General features: G+C 41.3%; 1 protein-coding gene across 1 annotated transcript in view; it reads left to right on the top strand.

Annotated features, from left to right (window-relative positions):
- Window positions 1-1,299: 1,299 nt before the first annotated feature.
- LOC124000941 (nuclear receptor ROR-alpha A-like) overlaps window positions 1,300-24,689 on the top strand; it is a 276,955-nt gene continuing 253,565 nt past the window's right edge. Inside the window, exon 1 of the mRNA XM_046307612.1 lies at window positions 1,300-1,604. Coding sequence (XP_046163568.1) covers window positions 1,451-1,604 — 154 coding nt within the window. The 5' untranslated portion in view covers window positions 1,300-1,450. The remainder of the gene's footprint in view (window positions 1,605-24,689) is intronic.

Here is a 24,689-nt window from a genome sequence, read left to right as displayed (position 1 = left end):
ATTAGAATTTTAGCAACCAGGAAATGGCCGGCATAGTACATTTTAATTTACATTTTTTTGGAAGAATAACTATTTCTCTCATATTGTAATTCGTTTTAGGTCATATTTCATAGAAATCTGGACACAGTGGACAGTTACTTTCAATCATAAATACAGCCGATGTGAATAGAGAAGCAGGACCAAGTCCACGTGAAAGGCTTTGAAGGGGCGGGGTTCCGTTGTGGCGCCTTGCTGCTGATCACATGCAGAAGGCATGGTGTTTGTAATTACACCACAAACGGCGTAGACACAGAGGCCCGAGCGGGAATGGAATGCACGGTGTATCCTACCACATAAACGCAGACATAGCATTGCACATCCTCTGCAAAGACAAGTGTGCAATTTCGTGCCATCGGGATAAATGTATTTTTCTCTCAGATGTAAAATGAAAATGAGAAAGCAAGACAGGACCCAGCAGCTTTGATCAGCTGCTTGAGGAGGTCCGTTTCAGACCAGCGTAATCTACTGCCCCATGCTCTGATTAAACATAATGCATGTACATTATTCTCCATAAACAGCATCATCTTCAGCATTTCGTCAATATATCATCATCCTCATGATCATCACATTGACAATAGATAGCCTACTCATGTTCATATAATTACTTTTTGGTGGCCTAACTCAGCAGAATACATTTGAAAGAATTTCCTTAAAGCTTTGTAAATAATTCTAGTGCTACCAATTATGCACGCTTCCATGGGCAGTTACACTGTAAACCTTAAAATATAGATGATGATGGTGGTGTTGATGAGAGCTAAAACAGCTCTGCAGACCATCGACTGTGCAGGCATGGACATGCTCTCTTCCCCTTCTCTCTATAGTTGTAGTTGCATTAACCGAGGCATATTCTTCGTCAGTTATGATTTTGTATTTTGGGGGGGGGTCAATAAAAAATAGGCTATAATATAATGGGATGTTGAAGTTGTGAGCAGTCTTCAGAGGTACGGGTTTTTAAACGAACAAGAGATAGCATATTGGGTATCTCTCCCAATGTGGCTATATACACATTATGATGTTTGAACACAGTGAGGATAGACTATAGCCTACAATCCGACTTTATCCTGTAAAATGAAAATTGGGATGATAAACTTAATAGAAACGCGAGTTGGCTGCATCAAACTGCTATCACATGAACTAAACTCGCAGGCACTAACTAGCCTACTTACTGTACATCTATTCATCGGCTATTGACAACCTCTCCCTTTTCAGTTGTAGGCCTATGACTGAAGGCTCTCTCTAGCGCTGCCGGTGGACAATCAAACCAACACACCCACCTCTTGACACACTCGCATTTTCTCATTTCTTAGTTCTACTATAATATAGATAGCTAAACGGACTCTCGGAGCTCACAAATCATAGAGACTTGTCCTGAAAAACTAGCAATAGTTTAACAGTAAATCTGAAATTCAACATGGAGTCCCCTCCAGATCCAGCAAGCGACCCGGGCAACAGCGCCTCCGAGCCGGCTACCCCGGCCAGGGAAACCCCGGTAAACCTGGAGACGCTCCGAAAAGCGGACCATCCAGCCCCTGTTCGAAGGCAGACGTGTTCAAGCACCAACAGAGGTAAGAGGCTGACATCTCACATCACGAGAAATATTGATTGATTACCGATTTGATGCATCAAACTTCAAAATGAATTCTTTATATGGAGAATTTAAATTACGGAGGTCTCAAATAAGCCATGTGTATAACTAAATGTTTAAAACCACCCGGAACATAAGATGTATTCCTATTGCGATGCATTTTTAATGTTTACCATATTTATTATGATGAGAGAGTTGCTTCTGTGTTGCCTTAGGTGTTCAAGCACAACTGACAACTGACAGGTCCAACCGTTGTCGGATGATGTGTCATTGTGAGACAAATCAAACTCGGAATAAAACAGTTATAGTTAGGATAGTGTATTAAACAGGTCGATTACAATTGCCTAAAAACGCAAGCACGGCAACTAGCTATATTATCGTAGTACACGTGTATCAGGCTACACAATGGTGCTAAAGACAAGTGAACTTTGGGAAACTGTATGCTATCGACCACCAGTGCCTTCAACTTTAAAAGCGACATGTATTTTATGGTCGTATTTGTTTCAAAGTGACAGGCTACAGAATAGATAGTCTGTAATTGTGTGTGTGTGTGCGATATAGACGCATCAGCAGCAGGAATTTGATTTACCTTGCCTTGCGTGTGCGCGCCAGATCTTATACATTGTAGCGGACAGAAATGAAGGGTTGACAATTGCCTGATGGTGGACATGATGGACAGTGGACACTGTGATCATTTATCAAATAAATTATTTTATTGCGTTGGTCCCGTATTCATGTATTACGAATATGCGAGATTGAGTACGGTCCGTGTTGTACAGTACAGACAGTATTTAGCCACACCCCCTCCAGACAGCTTCCATTCAATTTAGTTCATCCAAGTTAAATGGAAAATAATAATACTCAAAAGTACAGTATATTCACATGCTATTATGACACTAAATTACATATTAGACATGTCAGTGTATTCATTGCTCTGTTGTTTGCATGAGCACATTTCCTCTGCGGAAGGGGTAGCCTATGTTTAGAGTGTGATATGGTGAATGTGGAATGTAAGCTGGTTATGTAACAGGTTTAGCCATGAACAGAGGCGCGCACTGAAAGAGAGAGAGAAAGCGAAAATCATTAGATATTATTTCACTTTGTGGATGAGTTCTTGACTCCTGAGGTCAAGACATGTGTAGGCTAATGGTTCTTAACACTACTCATTCCAGCTGCATAAGAAAATGATTTGTGTGAAGACGAGATTGTACTAAATTAAACAAACTTGGTAGATCCCAGCCAGTGATCCGTTATGTAATACCCGGCAAAGGCAGGTAGTTATAAAGGCATTTTGGACAAAAGCTTTTTAGGTTGATCTCATGGCTGTTTTATGAAGAGGTCTGGCTTCTAGACGCTCCTAACCTGCTGACCCATATTCACCCCCACCCATTTATGCAGTGGATTAAAGTGTCTGGAAGAGGAAGACAGGAAAAACAATGCCTTTGCTCTGTTACGTAATGCTTGAATGGGTAAAAAAAATGCATGTTCAGTGGGACAAGCCTCATTCAGAATGCTTTAGTTAAAGGGACATTTCCAAAATGTTCAACTTCATATTCATCGTTGTGTGTTTCTAGGTTTTGTAGTAAAAAAGATAGAGGAAGATAAATGTTTCCAATGACATCATCAGTGTGCATTGTGTGGTTGTAACCAATTATGAGTAGGCATTGGCAAACTAATTGTCTACTAATTGGTAGTGGATGTCATTGGAAACACAAATCTTCCTCTATCCTTTTTTTAACCACAAAACATAGAAACACACATGTCTGTCAAGTAATAAAACATATATATTTCCCTTGAATATCCTTGGTATGCTGGCAAAAGTTATCCTGTAGCACTTCAACAAGTTTTCAATAACAGGTAAATATTTTTTTTTTTACTGCATTATTATTCTTCCCCAGCTGTTTCTTTTAATAATAATTCTAACAAATATGATAAAATCCTAAAGTAAGATTTTTCAATTATCAACACTTTTTTTGTGTGGTTTCTGTGATTCCAAACTCGGTCCGCGGTAGGTGCCCCACCCACACACCCCGGGTGCCGGTGCCGGTTTTGTTTTTTGCCCTAGCACTACACAGCTGTTGCAAATAACTCATCATCAAGCTTTGATTATTTGAATCAGTTGTGTCGTGCTAGGGCAAGACCGAGTTTGGGAAACCCAGTTCTAGAGGCTTCTTTTTCAAACATTGCTTTTATAGAAACTGAAACATTGTTAGGTATTTTGTACACTATACATGAATTGATTAGAAATATTTCTTATTGCTATTGGTTGGTGGCACAATCCAATATGAGATCACAAAAAAAGTGAAACAATAAAAATGCCAAGTAAAGCATTTCCAGGATTACAGTGCTGGGTTCAGACACTGCAGACGCTTAGCCGTTTACTGAGGAACCCTTTCCCTTTTCACATTCGTTTATTGGAATTTCTGAGGATGCACATTTACTGTTTTAACCCTGAGCACTAATACCCTATAGGAAAGGCTTACTTCAGCAGAAGCTGTGCTGGAAGGCTTGAGTGGGTCAGAGAATGGGCCTGGGAGGTCGGTGGATATCATTAGTGGAAAGAAGGGTGTTATTTTCATATTTCAGGATCCCTCAGTTCGCGAGGAGCAAATTCGGAAACAATCAATATTAATGGCTTGTTATGTAAATTGACAGCCTTCGGATGAAGCCTCACAGTTACTCAGGGAAGCTGCAGATGTGATGATGCCCAGTCCAAAACTCTGCATTGTTTATCCTTGAACGAGCCTCAGATTCGCTTGTGTGTGTGTAACAGTAACATATCAGTTGGCATGCCAGATAACATCATTTTGTTTTCTCCTTACTGCAACATTATAAAAGCCCTCATGTAGGGAATGACAGACAGGTGTAACAGTATTGCTTCCATCCCTCTCCTTGCCCCAACCTGGTCTCGAACCAAGGACCCTCTAAACACATCAACAACAATCACCCTCAAAGCATCGTTATCTATCACTCCATCAAAGCCCTAATTTTGCGCAGCAAGGGAAACAACTACCTCAAGGTCTCAGAGCAAGTGACGTCCCCGATTGAAGCAATACTAGCGCACACCGCTAACTAGTAGCCACTTCACACCGGTTACACAGGCTTACTCCAGCAGGTATATTTTTTGGTAGGACAGTGATACACTCATAAATATTTGCACAGAGCTCAATGTAACCATATCACACAAAAGAAGATGATTGTGCAGGGTGGCTTACCTATTATCTCAAACTTTGTTAGCTGTTTCCTGTCTGTCATGCAGGCTGAAGTTATACGACACTTTGTACATACAGTTGAAGTCGGAAGTTTACATACACCTTAGCCAAATACATTTAAACTCAGTTTTTCACAATTCGTGACATTTAATCCCAGTAAAAATTCTCTGTCTTAGGTCAGTTAGGATCACCACTTTATTTTAAGAATGTAAAATGTCAGAATAATAGTAGAGAGAATGATTTATTTCAGCTTTTATTTCTTTCCTCACATTCAAGCTGAGTCAGAAGTTTACATACCCTCAACTAATATTTGGTAGCATTGCCTTTAAATTATTTAACTTGGGTCAAACGTTTTGGGTAGTCTTCCACAAGCTTCCCACAATAAGTTGGGTGCATTTTGGCCCATTCTTCCTGACAGTACTGGTGTTACTGAGTGGGGTTTGTAGGCCTCCTCGTTCGCACACGCTTTTTCAGTTCTACCACACATTTTCTATAGGATTGAGGTCAGGGCTTTGTTATGGCCACTCCAATACCTTGACTCTGTTGTCCTTAAGTGATTTTGCCACAACTTTGGAAATATGCTTGGGGTCATTGTCCATTTGGAAGACCCATTTACGACCAGGCTTTAACTTCCTGACTGATGTCTTGAGATGTTGCTTCAATATATCCACATCATTTTCCTACCTCATGATGCCATCTATTTTGTGAAGTGCACCAGTCCCTCCTGCAGCAAAGCACCCTCACAACATGATGCTGCCACCCCCGCTCTTCACGGATGGGATGCTATTCTTCGGCTTGCAAGCCTCCCCCTTTTTCCTCCAAACATAAAGATGTTCATTATGGCCAAACAGTTCTAATTTTGTTTCATCAGACCAAAGGACATTTCTCCAAAAAGGTACAATCTTTGTCTGCATGTGCAGTTGTAAACCGTAGTCTGGCTTTTTTTAATGGTGGTTTTGGAGCAGTGGCTTCTTCCTTGCTGAGTGGCCTTTCAGGTTATGTCGATATAGGACTCGTTTTACTATAGATATAGATAATTCTGTAACTGTTTCCTCCAGCATTCACAAGGTCCTTTGCTGTTGTTCTGGGATTGATTTGTACTTTTTGCACCAAAGTACGTTCATCTCTAGGAGACATAATGTTTTTCCTTCCTGAGTGGTATGACGGCTGCGTGGTCCCATGGTGTTTATACTTGCGAACTATTGTTTGTACAGATGAACGTGGTACCTTCAGGCGTTTGGAAATTGCTCCTAAGAATGAACCAGACTTTATTTTTTTCTGAGGTATTGGCTGATTTCTTTTGATTTTCCCATGTTGTCAAGCAAATAGGCACTGAGTTTGAAGGTAGGTCTTGAAGTAGATCCACAGGTACACTTCCAATTGACTCAAATGATGTCAATTGGCCTATCAGAAGCTTCTAAAGCCATGACATAATTTTCTGGAATTTTCCAAGCTGTTTAAAGGCACAGTCAACTTAGTGTATGTGAACTTCTGACCCACTGGAATTGTGATACAGTGAATTATAAGTGAAATAATCTGTCTGTAAAGAATTGTTGGGAAAATTACATGTGTCATGCATACAGTAGATGTCCTAATCGACTTACAAAAACTATAGTTTGTTAACTATTTGCGGAGTGGTTGAAAACTGAGTTAATAATTATTTTTTCAATTTGACCCCTTTTTACTCCCCAATTTCGTGGAATCCAATTGGTAGTAGTTACAGTCTTGTCTCATCACTGCAACTCCCGTACGGACTCGGGAGAGGTGAAGGTCAAGAGCCATGCGTCCTCCGGAACACAGCCCAACAAAGCTGCACTGCTTCTTGACACAATGCCCATCCAACCCGGAAGCCAGCCGCACCAATGTGTCGGAGGAAACACCGTACACCTGGTGACCTGGTCAGCGTGCACTGTACCTGGCCCGCCAAAGGAGTCGCTAGTGCGTGATGAGACAAGGTTATCCCTGCCGGCCAAACCCTCCCTAACCCGGACAACACTCGGCTCATTGTGTGCTGCCCCATGGGCCTCCCGGCCGGCTACAACAGAGCCTGGGCTTGAACCCAGAATCTCTGGTGGCACAGCTAGCACTGGGATGCAGTGCCTTAGACCACTGCACCACCTGGGAGGCTGAAAACTGAGTTTTAATGATTCCAACCTAAGTGTATGTAAACTTCCAACTTCAACTCTAGGTACCATTCCGTATGCAGTTTTCTTTGGCTGAACATTGTTGGTCCAAAATAACCACGTCATGGTATGGTTTTCCCTTTCTGAACATTTAAGGGGACTTTCACCTCCACAGTCAGCCGATTGGTTCTATGTTGCGGATGGAGGGAGCCCTGTGGGCTGGAGTTGTGGCATGTGTTTACTCTGTGCTGACAGAAGATGGATGGCTCATGGGGGAGCAGAGGCCTCTAAACAAGGTTCTGCACAAAGCCTGTGAAAGCCTGAAGCTGGCACGGTGTTCACACTACCCCGTTGGACAGCAGCGTAAGTGAGGCTGTGACATTCTCAAATACCAGCTGGATTACGGTTCTCTGCTCGATGAGGAGGGCCAAGCAGCAGGTAGCCACCATGCGGACAGCCAGGGCACATCCTGGAGAGCAACTCGTTTGTGTCTTTCTTTTTGGCAGATAGACCTCGACAAAATAATGGCCTCTGTCTCTTGCTTTTGTTAATACTTCGAGGAGTGTGAGGTGTCCCAAAATGAAAAATGCATCATACTGGCTGTATTTCTGTATTTTTAAAGTTCTATATCTTAAAAACTTGATTGCTGACATTTAGGAAAAACATTTAGGGACTATATCAACAATGGACTAATGGACCAAAATGTGTTTTTTGGTTAAGCCTAAACATCTGGAGTTATAGCTCCAAACTTCACACGTATTTGATAGCTCTGAGTGTTTGATATTGATGCTCTATAGAACTTATTCTGTTTGTACCAAGTAGGCCTACAGGTTATGTTATTTGAGGAGAAAAAGCTAGGTCTATGAAGTTTGATCATTTGTTTCTATTCGAAAGTTTATTAACAAAGTTAATCCATCGCTTGCCCCAATTTACTTTATTGACGAAACATAGTTTATTGGCTTTTAAACTTCACTGAAAGTTTTGTCCTTGTGGGACAGTTTTTCTTTGGAGTCCGCGTCAGCAGTGGCTCAACTGGGGCTGGCAAGGAAGTCTCGGCTGGTGACTAGAAGCAGATTTGATGTGAAATCTCCAGCGGTGAGCGACAGCTCTGATCTGTGGCCCATTTACTGAAGTTAATATCTGAGATAGAAGGTTTGAATAGTAATGAACTGAAATACTCCAGATGCATTATTGGAGGGTGTTAAAGGAGTCTATATTTAATGCTGCACACTGTGACCTAAGCAGTGCTGTTGTATAGCATGTCCCTGCAGTATATGAAGTGGACCCCTCTGAAGAGGCCTCGTGGGAGAGGGAGGTGGTGAGTAGAGGATATGGGATCACTCAATGGAATTCTTATGACACATCCAAGCCAAGTCCTTAGCAGCTCTACTGGTCTGGAGAGTGTACAGAAGTTGAAAAGGTATGTGAGGTTTCCTTCAGTGAGAACGTTTTCAGGGGCTTATGATCAATGAACAATCCAACATTGGTATGACCTCAAATTCCTATCACCTGAACGTAATCAAGTCTTTGTGCAGTTTGTGAAAATCTACCATTGCACCTTATTCATACTTGTCTTTTCATAAGTTTTACGTGAATTGGACATGCATGCAATAAAACCGTTCAGGCGTGGAGCACCAACATGTGTTGAGCACTTGAAATGCAGAGCGCCATAGAGCCTTTCCCAGGCCCGACGTGCTTGTGCTGTATTTTAAAACAGCAAGAGGTAACAGTGTAAAACCTGTGGTATTTGAGCAGAACACCCCCCCCCAGAGTCCCTTAGCTGTTGTTATTCTGGTGAAATGTCTCTCATGTTCTCCTGTGTTGTAAGGACTATGTTGGACGATTGTGAGTTCAGACAGAAAATAAATGCAAAATATAGCCTGTCTATGTAGCGGTAGAAAACTGCACACCACTGAGTCTGAGGTGAAAGTCATGTTGATCCTCCAACTGTCTTTTTAAATGGATGGAGATTGTGGATATTTTTGCGATATTTGTGCGATATTGTCGCAGGTTTTCATCTTCAAATGTCCGTCCACAAAATGCATTTAACATGGTTGTTAAAGCAAATTTGGTAGACATTTTCTGGAACTTGACTTGACATTTTATTTGTCTGAAAACACCATTTTAGTTGCTTCTTTGCATATTGTGTTCTATGTGTTTGTAGGTTTGTGTGTGTTTACTGCACTTTATTTGTGGGGGTTTAGGATAATGCGACCTCCCAAGTTCCTTGAAACCAAACTATGTTTGCGTTGCTTCTTTAGTATGCAGCTATGTTGTATGTAATATACACTGACTGTACAAAACATCCTAATATTGAGTTGCACCCCCTTTTGCCCTCAGAACAGCCTCAATTTGCGAGGGCTGTGGTTCTAACAGAAGGGCTAAGGTAATGCGAATAATTTATTTGAATTCAATTGTTTCAGCCTTTAATTAATGTGCTTTTGGTTCACTTTTGTCAAGTAGACACTGGAGTATTACACATTTAAACAAAGTGTATTTGTCACTTTTTGAGACAAAATATGAACAACTTGAAAATCAGTGTCATTTTCATTGGCTTGAGTATTTATATTGGAGTAACAAGCGAGACCTAATCTGGTATCTGAATCAAAAAGAGAGAGATACAGATTCATTCCCTCCAGGTACCGCTGCCACTTAATCGAATTAGCGCCACTCTCAGGCTTGACGGATTCTTCAAACACCCCTGGTGACTTCTGAGTGCCGATTACAATCAGCTACTATTTTCAGCGTTTGATTAAAATCTGGCGAGGTTGGACAGAATTCTTTTAGAGAGCAGAACCAACTAATTATTAATATTGGAACCCATCTCTCCATCTTTTTCACCAATTACAGAATGCCAATGGACTTGAGTGGTTAAACAATACCCAAAAGTATTAATCATGTTGAATCACATCGGATGTGAAACTATTAGCTTATTCTTATTTAAATATCACACAGGTGTCTGGAGCATATTGTCCAAAGACGTGCCTTTTACTGACCCTTCAGGCTTCCTCCATAACGACTACTTCCTAATTGTGAGACTTGGCATTCATGTGCACTTGTTTTTTTCCAATGCTAGAGGCCCTCTGCAGGTTTCTAGTACATTTATATTTATTTCATAGACAAATACTGCGTTTGATATAAGATACTGTAAACATACAACCAAGCTACAGTTTCATATGCACTCCACCCATTTACTAAGAGACAATGACAATAAACATAATTGATTCTAATTCTCCACTTATGTTGACAATAATTCTTACCCCAATTGTTCCATTTTCATCATCCAAAAAAGTATGATAATCTTTCTCAGAAAGAATAAAGAGGACATTTGTCCCTTTGTTATTTAAAAAAAAATGATTTAAAATATGAATAAGCCACTAATGAATATATGATTATTGTCTGTGTGGATTGATTGCTGTAGGAGGTGCGTTAAGATAGAGTGGGTGCTGCTAGAGCATGAGGTTCCATCAAAGCTGATGTGCAGATCTGTGGTAGACAGTGATTGAAAGTTGGACTCACTCTTCGCCATGTTTGCAACACCAATCATGCTCACATCCTCTGACAAAAGTTGATCTGTCTTATCGATCAATATTTGCTACTTTATTTTCCTAATGTAGTACAATACATTAGCAATAATTAACAGCATGTCGGGATATTAAAAGGCTATTTTTAAGTGAGAGACGGAAATAGATACACAGAAATAGGAAGATGGAAGTCCTGGGTCAATGTTCCTGTTGAGAGTGAAATATTACGATAGAGCGCCCTCATAGAATCCTATGGGGATCGCAACAGGGATTTTACATTAGGTTATTATACTGAACAAAAAATATAAATGCAACATGCAACAATGTTTTTTTTTATTGAGTTACAGTTCATATAAGCAAATCAGTCAATTTAAATAAATGAATTAGGCCCTAATCTATGGATCTCACATGACTGGGCAGGGGCGCAGCCATGGGTGGGCCTGGGAGGCCATAGGCCCACCCACTTGGGAGACTGGCCCACCCACTGGGGCCCAACCAATCAAAATACATATTCCCCCACAAAATAACTTTATTACAGGCTGAAATAGTCCTCGGTATCTTCAGCTGTCTGGGTGGCTCGTCTCGGACGATCCTGCAGGTGAAGAAGCCGGAATGTGGAGGTCCTGGGCTGGCATGGTTACATGTGGTCTGCGGTTTTGAGGCCGGTTGGACGCTTATGATAGAGAAATTAACATTAAATTATCTGGCCACCGCTCTGGTGGACATTCCTGCAGTCAGCATGCCAATTGTATGCTCCCTCAACTTGAGACATCTATGGCATTGTGTTATGTGACAAAACAGCACATTTTAGAGTGGCCTTTATTATCCCCAAAACAAGGTGCACCTGTGTAATGATTATTCTGTTAAATCATCTTCTTGATATGCCCCACCTGTCAGGTGGATGGATCATCTTAGCAAAGCAGAAATGCTCACTAACAGGGATGTAAACGGCATGTATGTGGCAGGTAGCTTAGTGGTTAGAGCGTAGGGCCAGTAACCGAAAGGTTGCTGGACTGAATCCCCGAGCTGACGAGGTAAACATCTGTCGTTCTGCCCCTGAACAAGGCAGTGAACCCACTGTTACCTGGTAGACTTATTGTAAATAAGAATTTGTTCTTAACTGACTTGCCTAGTTCAATAAAGGTTCAATTTAAAAAACACATTTGAGCACAACATAGAGAAATAAGATTTTTGTTCGTATGGAACATTTCTGTGATCTTTTATTTCAGCTCATAAAACATGGGACCAACACTACATGTTGCGTTTATATTTTTGTTCAGTGTTTATATAGTTTTTTCAGGTTTTTTACTTTGATAAATAAAATAGACTAATGTCAAAATCTGTTTTTAAATGTGAGGTAATATTAATTAGGGGTGGCTTGCTATGCTCGTAAATGGCAGCTTGCTCCACAAGCAGTGTGTTGGGCTCTCTTACCTGGCGTAGCGCCACAATGTCTTCTCAAAGAGCCACTTCATCTCTGCCAGGGACAGGTGGAAATTTGCACAGTTCTAATTGGACAAAGTGCCTTCCAAACTCTCAGCCATCTCTCACACATCAGATTACCATCAGGCAGAACAAGTGTCAACATAGCTCTTTCTCTCTCTCTCTCTCTCTCTCTCTCTCTCTCTCTCTCTCTCTCTCTCTCTCTCTCTCTCTCTCTCTCTCTCTCTCTCTCTCTCTCTCTCTCTCTCTGTCTCTGTCTCTGTCTCTGTCTCTTTCTCTCGCTCTGCCTCTCTCTCGTTCTCCCTCTCTCTCGTTCTCCCTCTCTCTCGTTATCTCTCAATGTTTCTTTCCATGCCTCCTAGTGGCCCGGGGCACACTATACAGCATTGATTTCCAGATTACTAGAAAGACATACGTTTATAAACGGGGACAAATACACAGTAAACATCTGGCTGACATATTACATTTTGAGTCTTGTCTGCATCATCGGCATAGATGTATATCCATGTGCTGATTTGAATCCGGGAAGGAGAAGGGCCAGGAGAGATTGATGGCGGTCTCCCCAGTCAGACAGATAACACCTGATTTTGCCTGCAGGGGGTTAGACTAGCATGCAGCTCCACTGGCCCTCAGACACACAGCAGACTAGACTGAGGATGTGAACCATTCCTCCACTTAATGTAAATGCATGGACACATTCAGAGATGATCCCTGGATACTTGTGCCAACAAAGCCATGAGCACTTCGCACCTCATGATCCATGCATCAGCTGCACCTGGGACAAAACCCACACAAGCAATAGAGCCCATTCACAGAAGTACAGTGGGGCAAAAAAGTATTTAGTCAGCCACCAATTGTGCGAGTTCTCCCACTTAAAAAGATGAGAGAGGCCTGTAATTTTCATCATAGGTACACTTCAACTATGACAGACAAAATTAGAAGCAAAAATCCAGAAAATCACATTGTAGGATTTTTAATGAATTTATTTGCAAATTATGGAGGAAAATAAGTATTTGGTCAAGAACAAAAGTTTATCTCAATACTTTGTTATATACCCTTTGTTGGCAATGACAGAGGTCAAACAATTTTCTGTAAGTCTTCACAATATTTTCACACACTGTTGCTGGTATTTTGGCCCATTCCTCCATGCAGATCTCCTCTAGAGCAGTGATGTTTTGGGGCTGTTGCTGGGCAACACGGACTTTCAACTCCCTCCAAAGATGTTCTATGGGGTTGAGATCTGGAGACTGGCTAGGCCACTCCAGGACCTTGAAATGCTTCTTACGAAGCCACTCCTTCGTTGCCCGGGCAGTGTGTTTGGGATCATTGTTACGCTGAAAGACCCAGCCATATTTAATCTTCAATGCCCTTAATGATGGAAGGAGGTTTTCACTCAAAATCTCACGATACATGGCCCCATTCATTCTTTCCTTTACGCGGATCAGTCGCCCTGGACCCTTTGCAGGAAAACAGCCCCCAAGCATGATGTTTCCACCCCCATGCTTCACAGTAGGTATGGTGTTCTTTGGATGCAACTCAGCATTCTTTGTCCTCCAAACACGACGAGTTGAGTTTTTACCAAAAAGTTATATTTTGGTTTCATCTGACCATATGACATTCTCCCAATCTTCTTCTGGATCACCCAAATGCTCTCCAGCAAACTTCAGACGGGCCTGGACATGTACTGGGGGACACGTCTGACACTGCAGGATTTGAGTCCCTGGCGGCATAGTGTGTTACTGATGGTAGGCTTTGTTACTTTGGTCCCAGCTCTCTGCAGGTCATTCACTAGGTTCCCCCGTGTGGTTCTGGGATTTTTGCTCACCGTTCTTGTGATCATTTTGACCCCACGGGTGAGATCTTGCGTAGAGCCCCAGATCGAGGGAGATTATCATGGTCTTGTATGTCTTCCATTTCCTAATAATTGCTCCCACAGTTTATTTCTTCAAACCAAGCTGCTTACCTATTGCAGATTCAGTCTTCCCAGCCTGGTGCAGGTCTACAATTTTGTTTCTGGTGTCCTTTGACAGCTCTTTGGTCTTGGCAAAAGTGGAGTTTGGAGTGTGACTGTTTGTGGTTGTGGACAGGTGTCTTTTATACTGATAACAAGTTCAAACAGGTGCCATTAATACAGGTAACGAGTGGAGGACAGAGGAGCCTCTGAAATAAGAAGTTACAGGTCTGTGAGAGCCAGAAATGTTGCTTGTTTGTAGGTGACCAAATACTTATTTTCCACCATAATTTGCAAATAAATTCATTAAAAATCCTACAATGTGATTTTCTGGATTTTATTTTCTCATTTTGTCTGTCATAGTTGAAGTGTACCTATGATGAAAATTACAGGCCTCTCTCATATTTTTAAGTGGGAGAACTTGCACAATTGGTGGCTGACTAAATACTTTTTTTTACCCCACTGTACATCATGCACTACCACACACAGACACACAAAAAGATACCAAATGCACACACATGCCTGTTTGTAAATATTATCACAAGTAGTCAAGGTTCTATACAGTTCCATCTATACAGTATCTTTCAGCTATCATATAATCACAGGAATTGAGCTATGTGTACAGTAGTTTGGCCAAGTATTTGTCGTATGACACCTGACTGGGAATGTGTAAGCGGTCGGTCAATGCTGAGGCCTCTGTGTGTGTACAGTACAGTACAGTACAGTACACCTGAGGCACCACTGTGATTATCTCACCGTTATCTTCACAGTTTGATGCTGCACCATCCTGCCCTGCCTGCTCAAAAGATCTACAATGGCATCTTGTTTTGACCCTGACATGATTCTTGGAAGGAGTCCTTTGAAAACCACTTAACTGCTATTTCACCTATAAAGCTGAAAATATCTCCTGAATTATTTATTAGTGATAGACCAAGCAGGTTGTAGAGAAGTAATCATTGTGGAATAACTTTAGCGCACCTCTCAAATTGATATAGCCGTAGGATTGAGGTCCTAAGGTATACAGATGCAGGATCTTATTTGGAGCCAATTTGCTACTTCAGGTAGATAATCCTTCAGCAACAGGAAATATGAATTATTATGTTGATTATACAGTAATTTGTGACATGTTTTTGTAGAGTTTATACATTTTAAAGTGGAAATTCCAAACTTTAGAAGCCTTTTTAAAACAGGAACATTCTCAGCAACAAAAGAGTGATCAAATTAAGATACTACATCTGTATGGTGTGTATAGGATGCAATTGGATGTATAAGCCTTGCTTATCTATCCCCACCGTCTATGTAAATACAGGAACAGACATGCCCTATTATCATGGAGGCTATTGAGATGATTACAATGGAAAAAGTATCTGTACCTGTGGTTAGTCATAATGATGTATTTTTTATTATACCACAACACAGACAAACAATGCCTGCTATGACTGAGCAGTATGCCTAGTAATGTCATGTTTTATATTGTTCAGAACAAAGAAAAATAAATGAAATAAGTCCTTTTCTGGAAAAACAAGTAGTGTAGCACGAGTCCTTAGTGTTTGAAGCAGATGGTGAAAGGCTGCCGTATAATGGATCTCAATATTAACTGTAGAGCATGCTGGGAGTGTTGGTGGATCGTGTACGACAGAGTAAAAGAGAAGCAGTGACCTTCTGTCCCGTCATTTATCCCCTCATGCCCCCCACGCTGCTCTCAAATTACTTTGTTTTACCCAATTAAAGGAGCCGGCTGGGCATCAACCAGGCTGCCATTTTTCGCTCACCTGGACTCATGTGACATTATTGCTCTGTCATCGGGTGAGATTGGCTTCAGTGGGAGTCTCCAGGCTGCAGCAGCACAGCAGAATCCTCAGTGTTCACTGAGATTAATGCAGTGATCCTCCGCCTCACTGGAGTCTCATTCAGCTCACTCACACTACATACAGTACATCCTCCTCTGTACAGAGCACAGCCAACATCATACTGTGCAGAATGTTTCAGGAGGTCATCTTACTCTCCTATGTAGATACTGATATAGTGTGTATGAATCAGTGCCATCTCCAAAAATGACTAATGCATTTTGACCAGTACAGCATTTCTAAATATTTATCTTTATCACTTCAGATATGGAGACATGGCTGTTGTTCACAAGTTGTCTTGTTATGGATAAAGATATAACATGGTCTCTGTGTATCCTTGTATAGTCTGATGACAGAGAGGACAACGGCCCAGAAAGACAACAATGCTATGCCAGAGGATATGTTCAGGGCTGGGGGGTATAGTGGTTAACAGCCATACGAGCACAGATGATATGCTTGAAGGGCCTGAGCCCTGTGCCAGCAGTGACAGCTGGGAATTGAACGAGCCTGGGCCATGTGGCGTCTCTTCGCTGAGACACCACTGGGTCTAGGCAAGGCTCATCTCTGTAGTCCTCCTCCTCATTGTGGCCAGCCGCTCTCCTCAGCCCGGTGGGGGAACGAGCCCCTGGTCCCGCTTGATGAGGACTGACTAATAGCGGTTACTTTGTAAGCCGATGGGGTTGTTTGAGGAGGAGTGTCTTTTACTTCCCTCCAGCTTGGCTTGGCTGAGCATTCGTCAGGCCGCCTATCTTTGCTGCTCTGCCCACTCAATGGTCCCCCAAGGGTCCCTCACGTCTGCCATTTGTTTCACTTTCAAATAAAAGTTGATGATTTACAAATAAAGATATAAATAGTATTTTGATGATGGCTGTAGGTGAATGGAAAATGCTTTGTCACAATATCATTACTTTCTACAGAAATTCAGGGAGGACAAAATAACAGATAGTGAATTAAGAATAATATATTTATTCACCACTAAGTGTTTATTTATCCCCTGAAATTCAGTTGCCTAATAATAAAGTAATGTCCCAATACTGCCCCCCCCACACACACACAAAATACAAATTTGGTCACAAAACCAAAATTCACCAAGTAAGTTGATTCCTATTTTCATTTAGCTTAATTTTCAATACATTTATCCAGCCTGTCAAGAAATGAGTAGTGCTCTTGACCCCTGTCCCTCTGCACTGTATAACTCAGAGTGGTGGGAGGGCCTCTGCCTCCAGGGATAGACCCTGTTCTTCCTGCCCTCCTCGTTACCATCACCAGCTCTGCTTCCTTCATTCTGGAGATTCCATTAGGAAGTTGGACATGTCCTTGGAAGTCTCCTCTCTCTAACTTCTCTTGTCTTCACCCCCCCTCTCTCTTTCACTCTCACATTTTTTTCCTTCTAGGGAGGAGGTCATAATGGCGAATTTGATATAAGAGCTGATCGGCTTCCGTGGAGCACCTTTTCAGCTCCAAACAATTGGCATAGGCTTGCTGCTGGAAATATTATGCAGCATAAAGAACGTTGGCCAATTCCCTGAGAAATGTCCCGAAGACATGAGAACTTTTGTCTGCATACATTTTCACCGGTTCCGGCTAAAAGAAAATGGAGGTTGAAACAAAATAAATGTATTTCACCTGGGGAGAGAAAAAGTTCCCCTATTTGCATGTTAGACCACTTATCCTTGTATTCCATTATGTGGTTATTAAATGGTTGACTAGATTCCTATACAGTGCTGCCTGTCTATCTCAGCCTGGCCTGGCTGTTCATTGCTGTGTGCTGCTCAGTTTTGTTTTGATGTTGATCTAAGCTCTTGCTCTAACCTATTGCATAGCATTGCAGCTCTTAGGCCAAACATAAAGATTGGGAAGGAGTAACAGATGTTAGTGGTTGCATAATAGCCAAGAAAGAGGCGGCCGGCTGTGATGTTGTACAGTGATGTGATCAAAAGGTTTTAATTTAAGCTGACCCCTCTGTCTCAGTGATATCCCAAGGCTGCCTCTCGGCTGGAGCTGACAAAACACAGGCCCCCATCATTGTGCAGGTCTGCTGGATGAAGGAATAGAAGAGCAAATTGGCCCTGAATATACTAGTCCCATACGAACATACACTGTACCATAGGAACATGTATAATGTATTGCAGAATGTTAGCAGTCATATCCAAGAAATTAAAAGATGAGCTGAGATTATTTGACAGTACTTTATATTTCACATATGACAATGGTAATCAGGGCTTAAATTTGACAAAGCGTGTGAACAAGTATATATATTTTTCTTTTAGCTTTTTAAAATGTGGTAGTGCAAAGGAGCAGAAACAGTCAAATAGGGCTGGGAATTGCCATGGACCTCACAATATGATATTATCACAATATGTATTGCACAATTCTTTATGTATAGATGAATATCCTCCACAAATAATATTGCAAAATATAACTATCGATTTCCCCACCACCACTAACGTGCACCGCACTGTACATATTGTCACTGCACAATTAACCTTGCCTTCATGTCAGATGGCAGTTTGTATTTCAGATTGAACAATGGCTATTTTAAATTCTGAGCATGATCTTCAGGTGCATAGAAAGATGAAAAGCTATTAGTTGGATAAATTAATATAAGTGCATTTTTTAGTTTTTCGTATTGTTAAAGGTCTCTCACCAGGCAGCCGCGCCAGGCAGATTTTCATCTCAAATAAAATTAATTTGGATATGACATTTTAATTGGAACACTATTCCCATTAATTGGACAAATTAGAGGGTGCCTGTTGGGGGACAGGTAGTCTCTCAGGGAGGTGATTTGGAATTCACCAACAGCTTTGTTTAATTTGTGTGGCAGCCAGTCAGAGGATGTGTGAGGGCTGTTCTTGTGCTCGAGGTCTCTGCACCACTCAAGGCTCACATTGTCTTCATTATAAGCGATTAAGGAATAGGTCAATTTAGTGTGCTTGGCTGGTCTGAGCAGTCTGTATGAAATGGCTTCATTTTCATCTGTTCAGGATCTGTGGGTCTGGTTGGTCAGTTAGGTAGCCAATATGAGCAGTCACTTTTTTGTCTGATTACTGTACATGTCAGAGTGAGTCAGGGCAGTATCTTTTTAAGGGTTGCTTTGCTTGTGCTCTTGCTGTGTGTGTACGTGTACGTGTGTGTGTGTGCGTTTGTTCACACTCTGTGTGCTCAGTTTCAGTCTGTTTGCCGCCTGTGCTGATGAGCTGCTGTCTGATTAACAACAAAATGCAGTGTTCTGCCTGCAGCGTCTACTACTGTGAGCAATTAAGCATGATTGTTTTTATTTATTTTTATCTAGAAATGTGTTTTATATTCTTTCACAAAAACATATGGAGACATGTTTGCTGAAATGGAAAACAGATCCTATAACATAACGTTGTAACATAACATTTTTGTAGTATGGCTTCAAGCTTGTTGACAACAAAAAAGTGTTGGTAATGGAAGGTCCAGGAGATTGAACGTCTTTGTCATATTTCAATATGTACTCGTTTTAATCATAGTTTCCTTCTACTGAGTGTGTTTGACAGGCAGATTTTTTTCACGTAAACTAAATGCATCATTTGATAAAATATTTTGTTAATTGGTTTACCAGACACACCATATGGGAGGCTGCACCGTAGTAAATGCTGTCCAGAAAGAGTTGACACTCACTAACCATAAAATGTGAATTAGATATTCTAGGGCAGGTGGTCCACCTGTCTGTCGGTGTAGGACATTTGGACATTCGGTAAGGAGAGAGAAAAGGTGCCAGGGGGGACCAGGTGTAGATCAATTGTGTCCCATATGTCATCTGATTAAGAAGGAAATTGGGTATTCATCCTGTACAGGCTGGACAAACCTTTCCATTTAATCAATTTAATTGTTGGAGCAATGTTCCTTCTCTTTATATGAACTGTTTTCACCAGTATCACACATACAGTATATACATAGAAACATGGGAATCCCAGTTGCTATGCTGAGCAATATTTGTTTAAGACTTACTTGAAAGGGAGCATATTGAAATTAATATCCAATGTAATTCAGCGTTTTGAAATGATGTGGTCTCTCTGCTACCAGATTACTGTGTGTCAACAGAAACCATGAAAAAGAGAACACAAAGCTCAGTTTGAGGCCTGAATAAAAGTTCTGACTACATTTAATTGTGTAATTTAATCAAGCGGTAAATTAAAACTTCTCAGTTATCAATAAAACATTATTCATTTAACTGTTGCTCAAGTACAGAGGAAGATGGCCATGATGGCATTCCAAGAAGAGAAACCAGAGAGAATCTTACTCTTAGGGTGTCTTCCTTATATACTTCCAAATTAGCCCACCGTGCCTATACTGGGATTGCTGAGCAGAGGCCTGATTGGAGTACAGTATAGAGGAGTGAAGTGGGTGTGTAGAGGATAGGGGAGTGAATAGGGAGAAGGGGCACGCAGATACTGGAGGGGCCAGAGGGAGAAAGTTCCTCCATGCTTGTCAGAGTTTGAGTAAGTTGGAAAATTGATGGAGCCCACAGGCAGCACTGCTAATTTTAGTTGAAATCACCTAAGTGGTTTGGTTAATTTATCCATCCTCCTCGGCCTCACCCCCTGGAATTCAACTCTCCCCCCCTCCACACCCCCTCCTCCCCATCCCTCCCAGATCTATCCACATAGCGTGAAGGTACCAGGAGGTGACAGTGAGAACAGAAGGGTATTTTGTGCCCAGCTGACTCTGAGAGTGCTGAGTAGTTTCAACCTCTTGTAATACATGTATTCCGTTTGACCCTTAACGACACTTGTTTCAATGATGTGTTCTTTTTTTTAATGATTTATGTCAGTTGAAAAGGAAAATCAGGAGAGGTGAGTAAAAGCAGGGTCAGTATCACCTGAAATGCTGGCTCAAAATACGACATAGCCACTAAATAAAAGTGAGTCAAGATCTAGACATGGAGCCTGAGCTTAGGTTTCCGCAGTTGGCATAGAAGTGTTGAAGATGAAAGTCAGGAACTGAACAGGTGACAATGGCAATGAGATGTAGAGAAGGTCTGACAGGAGAGTCTGGAACAGAAACTGGACCCATGAGGTCCATACCCTGGACTTGTAGAAATATGGCTGTTTGCTTTGCATTGCTGTTTCCCCTTAAACAAGATCCAGTATTGCCTCTAAGATCTCATCTTGTCTTTATTTCTTTTTTCTTTGAACATTACCTAACAGAAGCTTAAGGAAAAGGAATGTAAAATGGAACTTAAATTGCCATGACGGTCAAAGGTCGGTATAGAATGAACGGTATAGCTGAACATCTTTCTCCCCAGTAATTACAATCCTCTTATGCTCTTTGTAGCTGCTTGTAGGTTCGTCAGAAAGAAAGTCCTTGGAATTCAAATGTAGAGATAAGATGAGAGGGGGCTGTCAGGGTTATTTTCATGCTAATTACGTTTATTTATTTGAATCTTTTTTGCTTTTATAGACATCTTGAATATGTAATGCATCCCTATGATAAGGAGGAACAGAAAATGCATTGTCAAAATACAAATACGGTAACTTGAGATTGCTCTTAAAGATTCAAATTATAACAAAGCAAACACGGAAATCAAATCACCAGCTAAATTGTTTGCCATTAAAGAAGTCACAAGATGATTAAGTGATTCTGATTGTTTGTCTGCATTTGTCATTACATTTGAATACCTTTATTTAACTAGGCAAGTCAGTTAAGAACAAATTCTTATTGACACTGGGCCAGTTGTGCGCCACCCTATGAGACTCTCAATCACGGCCAGTTGTGATACAGCCTGGATTTGAACCAGGCTGTTTATAGTGATGCCTCAAGCACTGAGATGCAGTGCCTTAGACCGCTGTGCCACTTAAATGCCCAGGACAGTCAAAAAGTTATGTTCCTGTGTTTTATATATATTTCCACACTCTGAAGTTGGAATAATATTGTGAAATTGTGAAAATTAGTTGTTTGAAAAGACCACCTGAAAATTCATCCTGTTTTGCTGGGATGGAGTTTTGACCTACTTGGTGACATCACCAGGCGGTACATTTGTTAATAGACCAATAAGAAAGAGAGTTCCAAACCTCTCTGCCAATAACAGCTAGTTTCCAGTTTTCCCCTCCCCACTCAGACCACTCCTAGACGGTTCCAGAAAAATTCTTGCTTAAGAAATGTATCTTTGCTAAGAAGCTATTTTTGTTTCTTTTTTAAGCAATTTTTATTGAAACAGTCACACTAAGGTACTTTCCGAGAAATGATTTGATACTGATATACAAATACCTGAATTGGGCCTTTAAGCAAGTGAGAAATCTGCAGCAGATCGGTCAGCTTTTCAGCATATTTAAATTCAGCAATTGTAATGCTAATAAGAAAGAGAAGTACAGCAGCGTAGCTGAGTTCTAAAGTAAACTGTTGTGGGTTTTCTAGGATTTGTGTTATTATCTTGTTTTCCACCACCTAATTGAATCGCAAAGCCCTTATCTATTGTGCTCTAATGGGTTTAGTAAAATAAAACCTGAGCAAAACAGTGTGATCACGTTGTTTAGATTGTGTTAGCCACATTAAATAAATAGTGCATTACACCCCAGGTTTGTGCAGACATCCTCTCATGATTTGATCATTTTAAAATGGAAGCAAAAATCAAAGAGAAGTGTTTGTTTAAAGTTGACCTATGAAACAGAAACAGCAAGTTCATCTCTTCAAAACTTGCAGTGAAATTCTTAAATGTAATTTAATTCTCATGTTTCCTTGCAGACAAATTAAATATTAAGTGACTGCTGCCTCGCATTCCATGATGAACAGGTTATCCATGAAGTTCACTACTAAATCATGGTCGCTCTGAAATACAAAAGACTATATGGAGCTGTCTGCTAAATTATGGTTACTTAGGTACCTGAGTGGTACTGAATGCATGATACATTTAATTTATGTGCTGGAAGAATGGAAATTCTTAAGAGATTGTAACTGCCATATACAGTAGCATAGAATACGTGTTAGGATTCCGTTTTCTTAACATAGGCCTAATCCCAACAATGTTCTGCTTTATCCTATATCTATAGATAAAACATTGTGGTATTCTTGGGTTGCTTTCTGCCATCAAGAGTGAGTCCACTCCTCTCTAAATCATTTCACAGCATAGAGAGAAAGGATGTATTTGTGGTGTTGTGTGCGAGCCAGCAGTTCTTGGCAGAGCCAGTGTGGGTTCTACTGTATGTGCCAAGCACCTGGTCAAACTGAAGACAATGAGGGGCTTATGGATTCTCTTTATCCCAGGATGACTGAGATGATATCTAGAATGTTAGAAGTCTTAGGGGCCCTTTTAAGAAATCCAAGGCAAAACTAAGCTCAGCATTTTTGACACAGTGAATGGATTTCCTCTTTCTTATAATAACAACATTATGGACTTCATTAGTTATTTTCAAATCAAACAATCCGTAATCATGGTTTCTTCTTTCATTTCCAACCTAATGGTTTAGCTATTGTTGCCTATATTCTTACCTTTGGACAGGGGACATATGCCACTGAGTTGTTGAAGTCACAGTTGAAGTCGGGAAGTTTACATACACCTTAGCCAAATACATTTAAACTCAGTTTTTCACAATTCCTGACATTTAATCCTAGTAAAGATTCCCTGTTTTAGGTCAGTTAGGATCACCACTATATTTTTAGAATGTGAAATGTCAGAATAATAGTTGAGAGAATGATTTACTTCAGCTTTTATTTCTTTCATCACTTTTCCAGTGGGTCAGAAGTTTACATACACTCATTTAGTATTTGGTAGCATTGCCTTTAAATTGTTTAAAACGTTTCAGGTAGCCTGCCACATGCTTCCCACAATAAGTTTGATGAATTTTGGCCAATTCCTCCTGACAGAGCTGGTGTAACTTAGTCAGGTTTGTAGGCCTCCTTGCTCGCATACGCTTTTTCAGTTCTGCCCAAATGTTCTATAGGATTGAGGTCTTATCTATCTATCTATCCAACAGCAGTCGGACGTCTTTGTCTTTGTCTTGTCTCATTTTTTATATATTTTTCTTTGCATTCTTTTTAATATTTTTCCTAAACCTCAACTTCAAAATACTCTCCTGCAACCCGCCTCACCCAATGTGGTGTGGATCTGTTTTTCTTTTTCTAAAGTATTTCTATTTACCTCCAAACTGGAATACCTCAACTGAACCTAGCTAGCTAACTAGCTACCAGCTATCAGCTACCAGTCAGCTAACCCCTGCTAGCGGTCATCAGCTAACCTTTAGCTTGGAAAGCTCTCGCCAGTTCGTACAACACGTTTCAAACCAGAGCAATCCAGACCTATTTTTCTTTCCATAAGCCCGGATTCCTACCGCAAACTCTGAACCTTTTCATCTGGATCATCGCAGCTAGCTAACCTCAACCCGGCTTGACTACTCCCCACTATGTTTCCGTGCCGGAGCTAGCACCAACTAGCCTGGAGCTAGCCCATGCTAGACCCAACTCCCGGCTAGGGCCCCTGGGCTACTCCTGAAGCCCACTCCTCGGCTACAATATCCGAACCCCTTCTACTGCCGGTACGGGGCACAGAACCCCGAAGATCCTTCACGACTGGAATAGCGACATAATCTGCCCGAGGATCCCAACAGGCCCCTCAGGCGCAACGTCCCCTGAAGGCCCATTCTGCTAACCACGGCCTGCTAGCTATCTAGAGCATATTGGACTGTTAGCTGATCCATCGGCCAGTTTCTTGGACCACTATACCAATTTTGCCAATTGGACTTGGACCCCTCTCCTACTTGGAACCCTACTAATTCCACGACTGTTCTATCAATGTCACCGCACGAGGAGACAAAAACAGATTTTCCCCCATCGAAACGTCCATCTAAGGCCCTAGCTTTCTAGCTCCAGCCTGCTATCTGTCTGAATCGCCATGTCCCCAGCCAGCCCAACCACTCACTGGACCCATACGATCACTTGGCTACGCATGCTTCTCCCTAATATAAATATGCCTTTGTCCATTACTGTCCTGGTTAGTGATAACTGT

The sequence above is a fragment of the Oncorhynchus gorbuscha genome, linkage group LG02 (genome assembly GCF_021184085.1).
Source record: "Oncorhynchus gorbuscha isolate QuinsamMale2020 ecotype Even-year linkage group LG02, OgorEven_v1.0, whole genome shotgun sequence".
NCBI lineage: Eukaryota > Metazoa > Chordata > Actinopteri > Salmoniformes > Salmonidae > Oncorhynchus > Oncorhynchus gorbuscha.
The sequence above is the reverse complement of the archived record's forward strand: the minus strand, read 5'-3'. Positions and strand labels throughout refer to the sequence as shown.